The 17,184-nt window shown below is 38.5% G+C and overlaps 1 protein-coding gene across 1 annotated transcript in view; it reads right to left on the reverse strand.

Annotated features, from left to right (window-relative positions):
• The window catches only part of PKP2 (plakophilin 2), a 121,987-nt gene that overhangs the window by 10,309 nt on the left and 94,494 nt on the right, over window positions 1-17,184 (reverse strand). The window contains exons 7-9 of the mRNA XM_006874766.1: window positions 13,663-13,780; window positions 12,635-12,799; window positions 11,094-11,267 (exon numbers count right to left, since the gene is read on the reverse strand). Coding sequence (XP_006874828.1) covers window positions 11,094-11,267; window positions 12,635-12,799; window positions 13,663-13,780 — 457 coding nt within the window. The remainder of the gene's footprint in view (window positions 1-11,093; window positions 11,268-12,634; window positions 12,800-13,662; window positions 13,781-17,184) is intronic.

Consider the following 17,184-nt stretch of genomic DNA (forward strand, 5'->3'; position numbering starts at 1 on the left):
AGAGAGTCTCTTTAACTATTTTTATATTTATAATCAACTCCTTCATGGAAAAGGCCCATAACACTAAGACGTTCAAAATGCCCTTGATTTAAAAAAGTTTCATAACCACGACTTTAGAATGCCTGTTCTATGTAAACAAACGATACTTTGTTTTTAATTACTTTATAGAACATTCCTATAGGCATTTGATAGCCTCTCAGGAGATTCTTTCTCTTGTAGCCCTCTAGAAAGGCAGCTCTTTTATCTTGATCAGAAGGTTGGTTTGGTACTCCCCTCTCATGCTATGGTCCTTCTAGACAATAATATCTTCCTTCATATGTAAAAAAGTCTGTCCCCCTCTGAGTTAACTTCCATCCAGCTCAATCATCCCTATCACATTTTCTTTGTCATCTCAAGGCCTATTTGACCTTTCACTTGAGGCTTTGGTACCTGGCTCATCCACTTCAAGTTCTATAATATTAGATGTTACCAGTAGTCATGGAGATGACCAAACTGATTACCTCTCAGTTCCTGTTGTTGTTGTTCTTAGGTGCTGTGTGAGAAAAAGTTCCTACAATCCCCTAAGAGTTACTGACCTTTGTCACTTCCACACATGAGCCACTGATTTCTATGGTCACAGAGAACCTGTGTTCAGGGAATCATACTTCGCCTCTGAAACCAAACTCCAACATCAGCCTCTGAACATACATTGCTGTTCTCCTTGCTCTCCCTCCCTTATTCCTAACATACTTCTTTAGTCCAAAAGGACTCTAGTCCAGTTAGCTCAACCTTCATTCCTCTTACAGCAAGTTTTTGATTCTCTTCTGTCTTAACTTTTTTCCTTATAATAATTACATACATAATCACGCTCACTGCTATCTTTCATCCCTCATGCTATTCTAGTTTATTCTGCATCCAGTCATCAAGACTGCAATATTGGGTTCTTTTAACTTTTTGACTTCTTTGAATTGATACTTGACAACCAAATGTTGCTAGATGTATATTTCTGCAAATTTATGGTCTCCAGTCTCCCCTAGGATCTCTAGTGATGTTAGTCATCTTGTTCTTTTTAAACTCTACGATGTGAAATTCAAATCATTACAGAGTCTTACTGAGCAGTATAGGGTGACTAGATACTCTAAAGACCATTTCTTTTCGTACAGTGACTCTCTATATTCCTTCTACCTTCTTTTGATGCTTCCTACATCATTCAATATTTTATCCATAGAAACAATCCTTCAGTATCTAAAGCCAAGGCTTATTTTATTTATTTATTTATTTGTTTTTTAGCTCCCTCAGCTTGAGAAATACTGAGCATGTTTTCCTTTGTGATTTTCTAACTTCAGGTCTTTTCATGTTTTATTATAATACTTGACTTTTCTTCTCAAGCTGCCCTTTGAAATTTTCTGTTGAGCTCATTTACTTACTCATCTTCCATTGTTTTAGCGTCTCTATGTTAGATAGTAAGTTTCAAAGTCTCTTCTGACATCCATTTTAGTCTTTTCCTTCTTTCTTGTCTTCTTAATGCTTAATGACCTTTTGTTTTCTTCCTGTATGATACTGTTGATGTCATCCCACGATCATTAGTGTCTAATGCATCAAATATTTTCTTGAGGTTTCTAAATTCAGGTGGGATATGCTCAAGGTCAAATTTTGGCTTTTGTGGATGTGTTTTTTAATTTCCTTCAGCTTCAACCTGAACTTGCACATGAATAACTGATGGTCGTTCCACATTCTGCCCCTGGTCTTGTTTTGGCTGATGACATGGAGTTTTTCTATGGTCTGTTCCCATAGATATAGTCAATTTGATTTCTGTGTATGTCATATGGTAAGGTCCATATGTATAGTTGTCTTTAATACTGTTTTAAAAAGGTATTTGCAATGAATAAGTCATTGGTCTTGCAAAATCCTACTATGGAATTTCCAGCATTGTTTCTATCACCAAGACCATATTTTTCCAATGTTTGCATTCCAATCACCAGAATTATGAATGACATCTTGATTTCATATTAAATCAATTTCGGACTGAAGAAATTAGTGGAATTCTTCAGTTTTTTTCATCACTGGCTTTAGTGGTTGGTTTACAAATGCGAAGAATAGTGGTATTAACTGGTCTTCCTTATAGAAGTATGGATATTGTCCTATCACAGCATTATATTTTTAAGATACAGCCTAGAAAACCCTATGGGAAATTCTACTTTGCTATATAGGGTTGTTATGAATAAAAATTAGCTCCATGGTACCTAACAACAAAAAGGCTATTGATATTGAGTACCTTTTCATGTGCTTATTGGCCACTTGGATATTCTCTTTGGTGAAGTGTTTTTTCAAGTCTTCTGCTCATATTTTGATTGTGTTGTCTTTTTTAATGTCAAGTTGTAGTTTTTTATGTATTTTGGAGAACCAATCCACTTTTATCTGGCTCCCTCAAACAATCCTACTCAAATTGCTCCAGCCATAGTTGTTTTTCTTTTGCTGAAGGCAAAAGACATTTCGTTTTTTACATTGCTTGACTTTTTCTTGACTATACTATCCTTCTTATAATTTTTTTTTCCTATGTCTTCTTTGGAGTCCTGGTGTGGTACTGTGGGTTAATGCACTGGATTGCAAATTTGATGTGAACTGCAAGGTTGGTGGTTCAAGCACAACAGCTGCTCCTTGGAGAACCTATACAGGTTTGCTATGAGTTGGAACCAACTCAATGGCAGTTAACAACAACATGTCTTCTTTAATACCACGCTATCCTAGTTTTTCCTTTATCTTTTTGGTGGTTCCTTTCTAGACATTACCTCTTTTGCCAACTACTAAATACTGGTGTTCTCTACGGTTCTGCTGACAGCCTCTTTTGTTCTTGTCATACACATTCTCTTTGGGTGATCTTATTTCATTCCTTTAGTTTCACCTATGATACATATGTTAATGCCTTAAAATTTATATTTTTACTTCTGATTTTTGTTCTTAGTTGTCAATGAGTTGGTCTTTGGTTCACGGTGACCCCATGCACAACTGAACAAAGTGATGCCCAGTCTCGAACCATTCTTATGATTGGTTACTGATCAGACCATTGTGATCCACAGGGTTTTAATTGATAGGTTTTCAAAAGTGGGTTACTAGGACTTTGTTCTTAGTTCATCTTACTTTGGAAGCTGTTGAAAATTGTTTAGCATCATTAACCATCACTGACCGATACAAGGGTAGTGGCTAGTCATGAAACACACTTGCTGAGACTCTAACCAGGACTCTTGCATGCAAGCTGAGAATTCCATGACAGAATTTCTGATTTTCACTGTGTTCCCAGACAGTATGTCCATAGAGTTACTAAACATCATTATCATTAAGATCACTTTCAACATAAAGAATACTAAATCTTCTCTCCTTCCAATGAATCCCTTCTTCATTAATTGTTGTTGTTAAGTGTCATCGAGTGAGTTCCGACCCATAGCGACCCTGTATAGGGTTTCCGAGGAGAAGATGGTGAGCTTGAACTGCTGACCTTGCAATTCAAACTGACTTTGCATTAACCCACAGTGCCAGAGGCATTCTAATCTTCCTACTTTATAATAATGCATTAAATTTATATACCAGAGATTTTGGAATCATCTTAATGTCTATCTTCCTCACTTTCTCCATCTCATCAGTTAGTGTTACTCAGTAAGACATAAACTCTCTTTTTGCCCATCACCATAGTTTAGGCCCTTTTCTCTTTCTTATCTCTAATATCCTCCAAACTAGTTTGCTTGGATGTGATCTTGCCTTGCTTACACAGACTGACAGACTGTTGCTAGGTTAAGTCTTCTAAAACTTTATCTGATTGTGCTCTTTTCCTGGTTTAACCCCTTTAATGACTCCCTTTGCCTTCAGAATGATAAGCAAACCTCTTGATGTGGCACAAATAACCATTGATAGCCTGGCAAATTCTTTCTTTATTTCCCTTGGCCTTTACTACTCCTCCCTAATTTTTTAGGCTTATCTATACTAAACCTCTTGGAGCTCTGGTAGCATAATGGTTACAAATAGGGCTGCAAACCTTAAGGTCAGCAGTTTGAAACTACCAGCCGCTTCGTGGGAGAAAGATGAGGCTTTCTACTCCCGTCAAGATTTACAGCCTTGGAGACCCTGTACAGGGTTGCTATGAGTCTGAATCGACTCGACGGCACTTAACAACAACAACAACAATGATACTAAACCTCTTACCTCTCTTACTTATTTGTAAGCACCTTAAAAGGAGGAAGCATATCGTACCCATTTTTGCCTCTTAGCACCTTATACGGTACCTAACACATGGTACATTCAATACCATTGTTTATTGAACTTAACTATATGAATAGATTATCAAGTTACCCTGAGTATTTACTATCATCCCAGAAGGTTGTTTGACAACATGAGGGATCAGGATGAATTAAAAAGTCAAAAGATACTTATTTCTTAATAAGTTTTTTCTTTGAAAATATTTGAATTTTAAGTCTTGTTTTATATAAGAATGGCACGTTGGGGGTTTCTGACCTCCTTAAACCTCACAAGGAGAAAAATCACCATAAGCAGCATCAGCCCAAGGCTAACGTCTACTAAGCAGATGTCAGACAAACTTGGCTCCAACCTTTTTATCAATCCTGAGGCAAACTACATCTCATAAGGCACTCGGTTTCTCCATTAGGTTTGATCATTCATTGCAGTGGCTACACAGAACTCACAGATAATACTCACAATTATGGAATGGGATTATTAGGGAAATAACATGGTTACGAATCAGGCTGTGAACTTCAAGGTCAGCATTTCGAAACTACCAGCTGTTCCACGGGAGAAAGATGAGGCGTTCTGCTCCCATAAAGATTTATAGCCTTGGAAACCCTGTACAGGGTCACTATGAGTTGGAACCGATTCCACGGCACACAACAACAACAACATGTTACAGTTCAGGATCTGGAATGAACTAGCATACACAGTTCTTTGGTTACGACAACCTCAACTCAGCCATGCCTGAAGGTAGGGCCCTCTGGCCGGCTGGCCTTTTAGCTCTGCTGATAAGTGCCCAGGGGCACTCCACCCCACCAGTAAATCTTGGTCCAAAGGTGCTCAGCTTTCTCACTCTAGGTCAACAAGCCTAGCTCTGCCTTCAGGTGCCTTTAGGCTCCCTATTCTGGCAAGAAGACTCCTGCTTCTCTTACACCATTGGCTGGAAAGCCCATTGCATCATCTCCTGCCAGTCTCCTGGTTCTGTTGCCTCAGCTGCTGCTGTTTCTCAGCCACTGTTTATTGACATCTCTAGGGTTACAACTCTCTCTCTGTTTCCTGGGCCTAGAAGGTTCTCAGTATAGGGATATGGGGCTAAAAGATGCCCTTCCCTTGTGGTTCTTCTTTCTTGGTGGTAGTCACTTCCTCCTCCTTGCTTGCTTCTCACTCTATATCTTGTAAGATAAAAGGTTTGACTCAAACAAGGTTGGTGAATTAAGTAAGTAAGGCTAGTGACTTGAGGACATCCTACCCTAATCCTGCTTCATTCATATAATGAACATGACTAAACTTTCATTAACATAACCTAATACTGCCTCATGAAAACATACTTACTACACACTGTCGGTTCCGACTCGATGGCACCTGACAACAACAACAACAACAACACACTGTCATTAAGTCATTCAACTCATAGCAACCCTATAAGGCAGAACAGGATCATAGGGTTTCTGAGGCTGTAAACCTTTATCGTCGTAGACTTCCCTCCACAGAGAAGCTTGTGTATTCAAACCACCAACCTTTCAGTTAGCAGCCCAAAACTTAACCCACCGTGCCACCAAAGTTCCTATCATTAATGCATAGTGGTCCATATTTCTAACACATACAAAGGAGGATAATTACATCAGATCACAAAACGGAGGATAGCCACACAGTACTGGGAACCATGGCCTAACACAGCTGTCACATAACCCCAATCACCCCAGGTTCCCTAGACCTTATCTGCACGGCCACTCAATCAAGGTGTGGGTGTCCTTGTGTGGTGCTGTAGGATAAGCACTGGACTATTAACTGCAAAGTCTGTGGTTCAAACCCACCAGTTGCTCCTCAGAAACCCTATACAGGGTCACTATGAGTCAGAACACAGAACTTAACAACACCAAATCACTATGTGTAAGTCACACACACTGTGGTGAACAGGACCATATTAAGTAACTCACTGTACCACTATGTATCTACCATGCTTTTAAATAAGTTCAGCTGTGTTAATAAAGAGGTTTGATGTTAATTTATAAAAATTATAATTGAAAACACTCAGTCTAGAAGTCTGGGCCCTCAGATGACATTTGCTAAGTTAGAAGAAAGTACAGCAAAGCTTTATTCATTCAGATTCAATGAAGGAAATAGGAGAGTCAGAATTGGGACAGTCTTTAGAGTTTGCTGTAAGGAAAATAAACAGATCTGACGGAGATTTTGTACTCCAGTTCAGGGAACTATCTGAGAATGACTGTTCATTAGTTGGTCCACTGTTTTGTAAGTAACACTTCTAATTCAGATTGCTTTAATTATTGTTGAGGTTGAACCCTTTTTCAAATGTTACTGGTCATTTCTCTATTTATTCTGAGAAGTGTCTATCTTTTTTATTTTCAAATTGATTAGCCTCCTATATTTTCTGTATACAAGCATTTGTTAGTTTTATGTGTTGTAAACATCTCTTGCACGCTCTGGTTCGTTTACCACTTTTATTGCTCTCTTAAGAATGTCTTTTGATAGCATAAATTCTTAAGTTTAATGTAATCCAGTTTATGAAATATCTATTCTGTGGCTAGTGCTTTTAGTGTACGTTTTCAAGAAATCTTTCTCCCAGATAATTCAGATATTCTTTGATGTAATTATTTAGAAACTTAATTATTTTACTTTCTACATTCAAATCTCAACCCAGTTAGAATTCATTTTGGAGTAAGGTTTAAGGCTAGAGGTTAACCTCCTTTTTTTTCCAAATGGATATTAGATTAAGTGCTTTTAATGTGTTTTAGGAGCTTTAAAATAGTTTATGTCAACTGCTTTTAACCTTTAATGTGCTAATTTGCGGTGCAGTGCTGTAAGATAAGCACTGGCATGTGAAGTGATTTAAACCCACTTGGAGACCCTATACAGAGTTGCTATGAGTCAGAACAACTCCCTGGAACTTGACAACAACAACAACAACAACAACAACTAGAGAGCAACAGGCTCAAACATAACAGTTGTGAGAATGGCACAGGACTAGACAGTGTTTCATTCTGTTGTACACAGGGTGTTACATTGTTGTCCTAATCAATTAGCTCAAACTCAATGGTTCTAAACAACATAAATTTATTATCTTACAGTTCTGGAGGTCTGAAGTCTGTATAGGGCGTTAAAGGAAAAAGATCAAGGTTCCAGCAGAGTTGCATTCCCTATGAAGGTTCTAGAGTAGGATCAGTCTCCCTGCCTTTACAGCTTAGTGGTGGAAACCCTACACAGGATCGCTATGAGTCAAAACCGACTTGACAACACTTTAACAACAGAGGCTACCTTACTCCAATCCCCAATCAGTGCCCAATGGAAGCAGTGGTTAAGAAATAAAACAATGTCTTACATTGAGCAAATTTGCTGCAAAGATCTCTTTAAAACGTTCAAAAGTTAATGTTACCTTGAGGACCAAGGTGCACCTGACCAAAGCCAGGTATTTTCAATCACCTCATGTACACGTGAAAGCTGGACAATGAATAAGAAAGAGTGAAGCAGAATTGATGCATTGGTGAAAAATATCAAATATACTTGATAGCACTTAACAACAATGGACTGTCAGAAGAATGAACAAATCTATTTTGAAAGAAATATAGCCAAAGTGTTCCTTACAAATAAGGATAGTGAGACTTGAATCTTCCTTACTTTGGACATGCTGTCAGGAGGGACCAGTACTTAGGAGAAGGACATCCTCTTTGGTAAAGTAGTTACTGTTGTTAAGAGCTGTCAAGTCAGTTCCAACTCATAGCAATCCTGTATAGGGTTTCTGAGGAATGGCTGGTGGGTTTGAACTGGTGACCTTGTGCTTTATCAGCCTAGTGCTTATCCTGCAGCACCATACCAGGACTCCTGGTAAAGTAGAGGATCAGCAAAAAAGAGTAAGACCCCCAGTGAGATGGACGGACACAGTGGCTGCAACTATGGGCTCAAATATAGCAATGATTGTAAGATGGTATAGGATTGGGTAGTGTTTCCTTCTGTTGTGCATGGGATTGCCATGAGTAACATCTTTGTTCTTTAATACTCTAAAGAGGTCTTTTGAAGCAGATATGCCCAATGCAATAATAGGTTATGTGATTTATTATTGCTTCCATGAGTATTAATTGGTGATCCCAATAAAATGAAATCATTGACAATCTTTTCTCTGCTTACCACGATCTAGCTTTATTGGTCCAGTTGTGAGGATTTTTGTTTTCTTTACATTGAACTGTAATCCACACTGAAGGTTATATTCTTTGGGTTTCATTAGCAAATGCCTCAAGTCCTCTTCACTTTCTGCAAGCGAGGTGGTGTCATCTGCATATCTCAAAGTGTTAATGAGCCTTCCGTCAATCCTGACGGCATGTTCTTCTTCTTATAGTACAGCTTCTTCTATTATTTGCTCAGCATATAGATTTAATAAGTATAGTGAAACGATACAACCCTGATGCACACCTTTCCTGATTTTAAATCATTTAGTTTCCCCTTGTTCTGTTTGAATGACTGCTTCTTATTCTATATGGAGGTTCTACATGAGCACAATTAAGTGCTATGGAATTTCCATTCTTTACAATGCTATCCATAGTTTGTTATGATCCAAGCAGCTGAATGCCTTTGCATAGTTAATAAAAGCCAAGTAAACATCTTTCTGGCATTCTCTGCTTTCAGACAAGATCCGCTTGACGTCAGTAATGATATCCCTCATTCCAAGTCCTCGAATGTTTATATTAATGCTATTGTTAGGTAATTTCCGCATTCTGTTGGGTCACCTTTCTTTGGAACTGACACAAATATAGCTCTCCTTCGGTCAGTTGGCCAGGTACCTGTCTTTCAAATTTTTTTGGCACAGACTAGTTAGAGTCTCAAGTACTGTATCAGTTTGTTGAAACATTTAAATTGGTATTCTGACAATTCCTACAGCCTTATATTTTGCTAATGCCTTCAGTGCAGCTTGGACTTCTTCTTTCAATACCATCGATTCTTGATTAAATGCTACCTCCTCAAATGACTGAATATCAACCAATTCTTTCTGACACACTGACTCTGCATACTCCTTCCATTTTCTTTTGAAGCTTCCTGCATCATTCAATATTTTTCTCATATAATTCTTTGATATTACAACTCAAGAGTTGATTTTTTTTTTTCTTCAGTCTTTCAGCTTAAAAAATGCTGAGCATGTTCTTCTTTTTTGGTTTTTTAATTCCAGGTCCTTTCACATTTCATTGTAATATTTTATCTTCTTGAGCTGCCCTTTGAAATTTTACGTTCAGCTCTTACACTGCATTACTTCTTCCATTCAATTTAGCTACCCTATGTTCAGGAGCAAGTTTCAAAGTCTCTTCTGACATCTACTTTGTTTTTTCTTTCTTTTCTGTCTTTCTAATGATCTTCTGTATTCTTCATGTATGATGTTCTTGATGTCATCCCCAAACTTCTCTGGACTTCAGTCATTACTGTCTAATGCATCAAATCTGTTCTTGAGATGGTCTCTAAATTCAGGTTGGGATATACTTAATGCCATAATTTGGCTCTCATGGACTTGTTTTAATCTTCTTCAGCTTCTGCCTGACCTTGTTGTTTAGCACCACTGAGTTGGTTCTAAGTCAAAGTGATCCTGTACAGGGTTTTGGAGGAGTGGCTGGTAGATCCTCACTTCTTTGTGTACAAATGTATTTTGGTGAAAACCAAAGAGATGAAAACTTGGCTGTATTCTTACGTAGTATTAAGATACCTGGAAACAGCCCCCACCAGAGCAGCCAGTCTCTGTCCAGGAGGTGTGTGGGTCTGTGCACCTGGGGTTGGAGAGGCCACTCAGGCAGGTGAGGCAGGTGTTCCACAGCCATGACATTCGGCCTCACTGGCCAGCTGGCTGCCATGCCTGGGTTATTTCTATCTCTCGTCTGTGTGGATGCTGCAGGGCAGGTATGAGACTCACAGATAGAGCGGTTTAGAGTTCCCTGTTCTGAAGAGACAGGTTTGACTGGCTGCCTGAAGGCTTCCCCACAGGCCTTGGGTAGTTCATGCCACTCCCACACCACCCTGCAAGCCTAGTTTCCTGTGGGACTGGCACCATGGGCCCCACCCACCTATCCTCCTATGCTCTGGCTATGACAGCTCTGTACACAATCCCCTGCCTTATCCTTTGCCTGTCTCCTGTGCTAAGTCACTGGGTGCGGTGCAGGCTGGCTACAAGGAACACTACTGCTCTCAGGCCTGGCTGCAAACTGCCCCAGAGCAAATGCAGTTTCAGTGATTTTTTTTTCCCTGATTACCAGAGTATTACCAAACTTGACCCATGACTTCTTGACCATGGCGCATACCTTTATTATAAAAATTTGATCAAAAGTAACATTTTCAGACTATTGAATGAACTATCGAATGAACATGTTGTTCTTGTGTGCCATTGAGTTGGTACCAATTTATAGTGACCCTGTATGGTATATCCGAGAGCAGATGGTGGATTTGAACTGTAGACTTTGCAATTAGTGTGATTAGCAGTTCAGTGCTTATCCTACAGTGAATGCTCATGAACAAGGCCAAAATTCACTTCCAGAAATGCCAGTAGACATGCATGTTGTATGCATGTGTCTATTATGTGAGAACTTTTACAGTTTCATTATTTCTCCTACTTTTGTATGTGTGCATGTTACTTACGTGGGTGCGCTATTTGCAAAAAAAAAAAAAAAAAACAACAACACAAAAAAACTACAGCATTATATGAGGGTTCCACTCCCAGTCTGGCTTGGTTTTACAGAGCAGAGGCTGAAGGTCCTAGAAGCTGAAACATTGTCTGGCAATTTATGAGACCTGTCTTGAGTAAACTTTTGCTCTTAACTATTTTATATCTGGAACTTCTAGAGGTACGTTGACAGTGTTATTATTTTAAAAAGTACAAAAATAAGCATGATACTTACTGGTCCACTTCCTGCTGTGAGATTCTGGAGTGCTCCCAAAGAGGCTTCCTGTGTGTAGTTTCGGACACTCTTGGCGATCAAGGACAGATACATCCTTATCACGATGGAGTGCCACAGCCACTCCACTCCCTTGGGGTTACTCTTTTCCTCTGGCATAGGCATGTCCTGCAATTGCTAACCACACATACAATGGAATCCAAAGTTAATGGGCCTCAAATGATGCCAACAATTCCATAACCCACCCAAGAGACAAGAAATACTACCTTGTCTACAAAGACTAATAATATGCAGAACAAGAGCCCCTTGAAATAAAATAAAAAGTATGTATGAGTTCTAATCACTTCACTTTTAGCCCATGGTGATTATGTCTCCTAACAGCTCTCTCTCCCTCTCCATTTTATATTTCACAGTGAGAAAGAGCTCAGAGAATTAAGCATAGGCTATTCTAGAATCATTTCAGCCTGCTGTTAAGCTAAAAGCTAAATTAGTCACAACCACCATGAAGATAAGAAAAACAGGTCTGTTCCCTCAGACTCTTGTGAAGTTGTTCGGGATAGCATCAGTGTTCTAAATTTACCAGTTGTTCTCTGAGTTCATGAATACCCTGATACTCAGAGAAGTAGGAGGGAAGGTCACATTCTTTCAGTTTCCATGCCAGTTTGGAAACAAATATGCACTCTTTCATATATGGTTTACTTTTAGAACAGCCAAAGTGTTTTCAGAATGTCTAAAGCTCATTAACAAGGCTGTTGATTTTTGTGTTTTTTTTTAAAAAAACTTTTTATTGTGAATTGAGTGAAGGTTTACAGACAAGATCATCAGTTTTATGTTTCACAAATCATACACTTTGTTTCATCTCAATGACTGTAGTTCCCTCCATGCAATGACAGTTATCCCACCTTACTGTGGTTACTATCTCCTTTCTCCCCACCTTCCCATCCCTTCTCAACTTTGTCCTCAGGCAAATGTTGAGCAAGGCTGCTTTTAATGTCAAAGCCTATAATTTTATTGTCAAGGTATATACTATTGTATGTGACATTAAGCTTATTTCCTAATTGATAGGACATCTAGTAGTATGGTTTAATGGTTGAAAATGAAAACATGGAGTTGGATTGCCCATGAACTAATATTATAACTTTGTATGATGCTGTGGGTTAATGTGCTGGCTGGATTGCAAAGTCGGTTTGAACCACAAAGTCGACAGTTCAAGCATACCAGCTGCTCCTCAGAAACTCTATACAGGTCACAACCCTATACAGTGTTGGAACTGACTTAATGACACTTAACAACAACAACAACACTTATTTGCTGACTTATTTTGGGACCAAATAAGCAACTTTTCTGTACCACTGTTTTCTCATCAATAAATGATGGTATTATTAAGAGATAGTTCATAGAGTTGATGTAAGAATTTAAAGCATTTAAAATAGTGCCTGACATATTCTAAGTACTCAGAAATGCACGTATGTGGGTACGTACACGTGCACACACAAACACACACGCACACACGCACAGTCTCTCTCAAAATCCTTCCAATATACCTCTTTCACTTTCCTGCTTCGACTGCCAAAACACCCAATACTTTTGTTGTTGTCAGTCTGGATATTCCGGTTTTGAATATAGATACTCTGAGAATACTTCTCTGGGAGCTCTGCCTCCAGCTGGTAGGAGAGATTATGAAGAACGCATACAGAGTTTTCTGTGGCCTGGGGGAGAAGGATATGAATGTTGATTAAATACATACAGGTAATCTTTTCGCAAGTGTGATGTCACACTATGTACTAAGCCTTTGATCTTACAGGGTTTACGGGTTGGAATTCGATGCGCTTGAACTGTGGGGGCTTGCGGAGAGTGGAATAAGTTTGGCTAGAAAGGCTAAGCCAAGATCATGAATACTCATGAACACAATGCTAAGGAGTAGGGGCTGATTTTCCTTTTGTAACAGTGAAGTCTAGTTTACTTTTTAGAGAGTGTATACAGAATGACCTTATGTTTTAGAGACATACTTAGTACTTAAGTGGAGGGAGAGATTAGGAGAAGACATGCTTTCAGAAACCAATTAGTAGTTTATTGTGATAATTAGTATGAAAGGTTCATACAGAAGGACAGCAGCAGTAACACCATGGAGCAGTGATGAACTAAAAGACATTTCAGAAGTAGAATATGAATGAATTGCTACCCAGTGGATATGTGAGAAAGGAGAAGCCATCCAAGATTACTCAGATATCTACTTTCATTTAGTGGATAGCAACAATTATTAAGAAGGGTTGGCTATACAGAGAAGAGCAAGTTTGAGGAAGGGGCAAGAGATGAGTCTAAATTCATTCCTAAACATGTAGAATCTGGCCTCCTTTCAATATCTAGATAAAATAATTAGACAGCTGAAATTCTGGGTCTGGAAAATAGAAAAATGGAACAAGATAGATTTTAATATTTTGATGCAGTATGGGAAATTTTGAATTCAGTAAATATGTCAGTGACCAAATTTAAACCCACACAGCTACTATATGCTGTCTTAGTAAGACAAAATAGTGAACTCGGTATGTGAGATCTTTAACTTTGGAATTACTTTGTCGTCTGGTTGGTAATCTGCGATGGTCCCTCTGACATAATGGACCAAGGAGTCAATCAGCCCATCACACCTTCTCATCACTTTCCTCCCATCAGGACCAGCAGAACTCATGTTCCTAGAATGAAAAAGAAAATAAATAAGAATAAATAAACCACAGGCTTAGGCTTTGTGTCCAATAGGTCACTGTTCAAAGATTTTGGTGTTTCTTCCAGGTGTTTGGAAAAGTGGTGAATTTGAACAAGGTTGACAGACTTGTCTGGGGCTTAATAAATCATTAATTGCCTAACGGTCACCAAATGTGGATACACTTTAAAATATAATCATATAACATACAATCAGGTCAATAAAATGCAAGTGTTTTCTGCACTCCAAGCATCAAGGTGAGAGCATCATTTACTTAATTTTTACCCCATTTTGAGATTGTAGATATGAGGCAAATGTTTTACAAATAAGAAAAGAATGAATGGCATATTTGTTGTTGTTGTTAAGTGCCATCAAGTTGGTTCTGACTCAAAGAGCCCCTGAATAGAGTTTCTGAGGAGTGGCTGGTGGGTTTGAACTGCCAATCTTTTGGTTAGCAGTCCAGTGCTTATCCTACAGTACCACACCCAGGACCCTGGAACGGCACATTGGACACAGAAATATATTGGATGTCCAAATGTCAACTTGTCTCCTGTAAATAACCCAAAGTTATTTAACTTTTCTTGAGCTGAGTTTCCTAATTTGTAAAGACAGAGAGTTGAATGATATTATTTTGTGGGTATGTAGATTTCAGTATTATTGCTGATAAGTATTAAACCAGGTGATCTAAAACACGATGAATCTAATTAAAATGGCAGAGAAATGGCACAGAAAATCTTGAGTTTCACAGTGTGTAAAACCTAAAGCAAAACATTACCTATAAATACCTTTGCACTTAGTCTATTTCTAGCTTTGCTAAGCTCTGACACTTTTCTATAAGCAGTAACTATATCTACAAGAGGAGGTTGGTTCCTTATAGAGAACTGAAGCTTATCAAATGCAAGTAGCAAAGTAATGCATTTGGAGATCATACTTCAGATTCAGATCATGTTTATATTCTGGAATTATAACAACTCTAGATTACTGTTTTCTTTTGGATCAAGTTTTTCTTATTAACATTAACTTTAAAAAAAAATATTTTCTTTCCTAAAACAACTTCTGCCAACAAGAATGGCAAAAGAATAGTACCTTCTGGTTTTCAGAAATTTGAGATTTACCTCTGCCAACCTAAACTGTTAATTACTGTTGTGGCGCTGTGGGTTAATGATCTGGACTGCAAGGTCGGTTTGAACCGCAAAGTCCTCGGTTCAAGCTCATCAGTTGTTTCTCAGAAACCCTATACAGGGTTGCTATGGGTTGGAACCAACTCAATGGTACTTAACAACAACTACTGCTATAAAATTTATCAGACCAGTTTCTTTTACTGGTATACTCAAAGTATACTCATACTTTTATTTCATAATGTCTTAGTGTCACTGAGAACATCAAAAAGAAAAACAAATCTGAAAAATTTGTGGATCTTACTTTCTTTGTTGCTGTTAGATACTGTTAAATCAGTTCCAATTAATAGTGACCCAATGCACAATAGAATGAAACACTGCCCAGTCCTGTACCATCCTCATAATTGTTGTTATGCATGAACTCATACCACCACCCATCGGTCAGTTTGTTGTATTGTGGTGGCTTGTGGGTTGCTGTGATTCTGGAAGCTATGCCACAGGTATTTTAAATACCAGCAGGGTCACCCATGGTGGACAGGTTTCAGTGAGCTTCCAGACTAAGATAGACTAGGAAGACAGAGTGACGAACTACTTCCGAATATTTAGTCACTGGAAACCTTATGAACAGCAGAGAAACCTGTCAAATATAGAGCCAGAAAATGAGCCCCTCAGGTTGGAAATCACTCAAAATGCGACTGGGGAAGGAGCTGCCTCCTCAAAGTAGAGTTGACAGTGATGATGCAAAAGGAGTAAAGTCTGTGGGAGAAAAGCCCGCGGGACCTTCATTTGCTGATGGGGCACAACTCAAAATGAAGAGAAACAGGTGTAAACATCCATTGAAAATCAGAATATGGAATGTACGAAGTATGGATCTGGGAAAATTGGAAGTTGTCAAAAATAAAATAGAATGCATAAACATCCACATGTTAGGCATTAGTGAGCTGAAATGGACAGGTACTGGCCATTTTGAATCTGATGACCACATGGTTTACTATGCAGGAAATGACAAATTGAAGAAGAATGGTGTTGCATTCATTGTAAAAAAAAAAAGCATATCCAGATCAGTCATGAGGTACAACGCTGTCTGTGATAGGATAATATCCATATGCCTACCAGGAAGACCAGTTAATACCACTATTATTCAAATTTACACACTAACCACTAAAGCCAGTGAAGATGAAATAGAAGAATTCTTCCAACTTTTTCAATATGAAATCAATCAAATATGCAATGAACATGTATTGATCATTACTGGTGATTGGAATGCAAAGGTTGGGAGCAAAGAGGAAGGACCAGTAGTTGGAAAATATGGCCTTGGTGATAGAAATAATGCTGGAGAATGCACGATAGAATTCTGCAAAATCAATGATTTGTTCATTTCAAATACCTTCTTTACACAGCATAAGAGAAGACTATACACATGGATCTCACCAGATGGAATACACAGAAAACAAATTGACTACATCTGCAGAAAGAGATGATGGAAAAACTCCATATGATCAGTCAAAATAATGCCAGGGGCAGAATGTGGAACAGACCATCAATTACATGCAAATTCAAACTGAAGCTGAAGAAATGAAAGCAAGCCCACAAGACCCAAAATATGACCTTGAATATATCCCACCTGAATTTAGAGATCATCTGAAGAACAGATTTGATACAGTAAACTCTAAAGACTGAACACCAGAAGAGTTGAGGGATGACCTCAAGAACATCATATATGAAGAAAGCAAACAGTCATTAAGAAGACAAGAAAGAAGGAAAAGGTAAAAATGGATGTCAGAAAAGACAGTGAAACTTGCTCTCTGTCGTAGAGATGCTAAAGCCAATGGAAGAAATGAGGAGATCCAAGAGTTTAACAGAAAATTTCAAAGATCAGCTCGAGAAGATAAAGCCAAATATTACAAAAAATGTGCAAATATCTGGAGTCAGAAAACCAAAAAGGAAGAACACGCTCAGTATTTCTCAAGCTGGGGGAATTGAAGAGAAAATGGAAGCCTCGGCTTTCATTACTGAAAGATTCTCTGGGCAAATTATTGAATGATGCAGAAAGCATCAAGAGAAGATGGAAGGAATACACAGAGTCACAGTATCAAAAGGGCATGGTTGATGTTCAACCATTTCAAGAGGTAGCATATGATCAAGAACCAATGATACTGAAGGAGGAAGTCCAAGGTGCATTGAAAGAATTGGCAAAGAACAAGACACCAGGAATTGATGGAATAAAAATTGAAATCTTTCAAGAAAGTGAGGCGTCACAGAAGGCACTCACTCATCT

The sequence above is a fragment of the Chrysochloris asiatica genome, unplaced genomic scaffold (assembly GCF_000296735.1).
Source record: "Chrysochloris asiatica unplaced genomic scaffold, ChrAsi1.0 scaffold00299, whole genome shotgun sequence".
NCBI lineage: Eukaryota > Metazoa > Chordata > Mammalia > Afrosoricida > Chrysochloridae > Chrysochloris > Chrysochloris asiatica.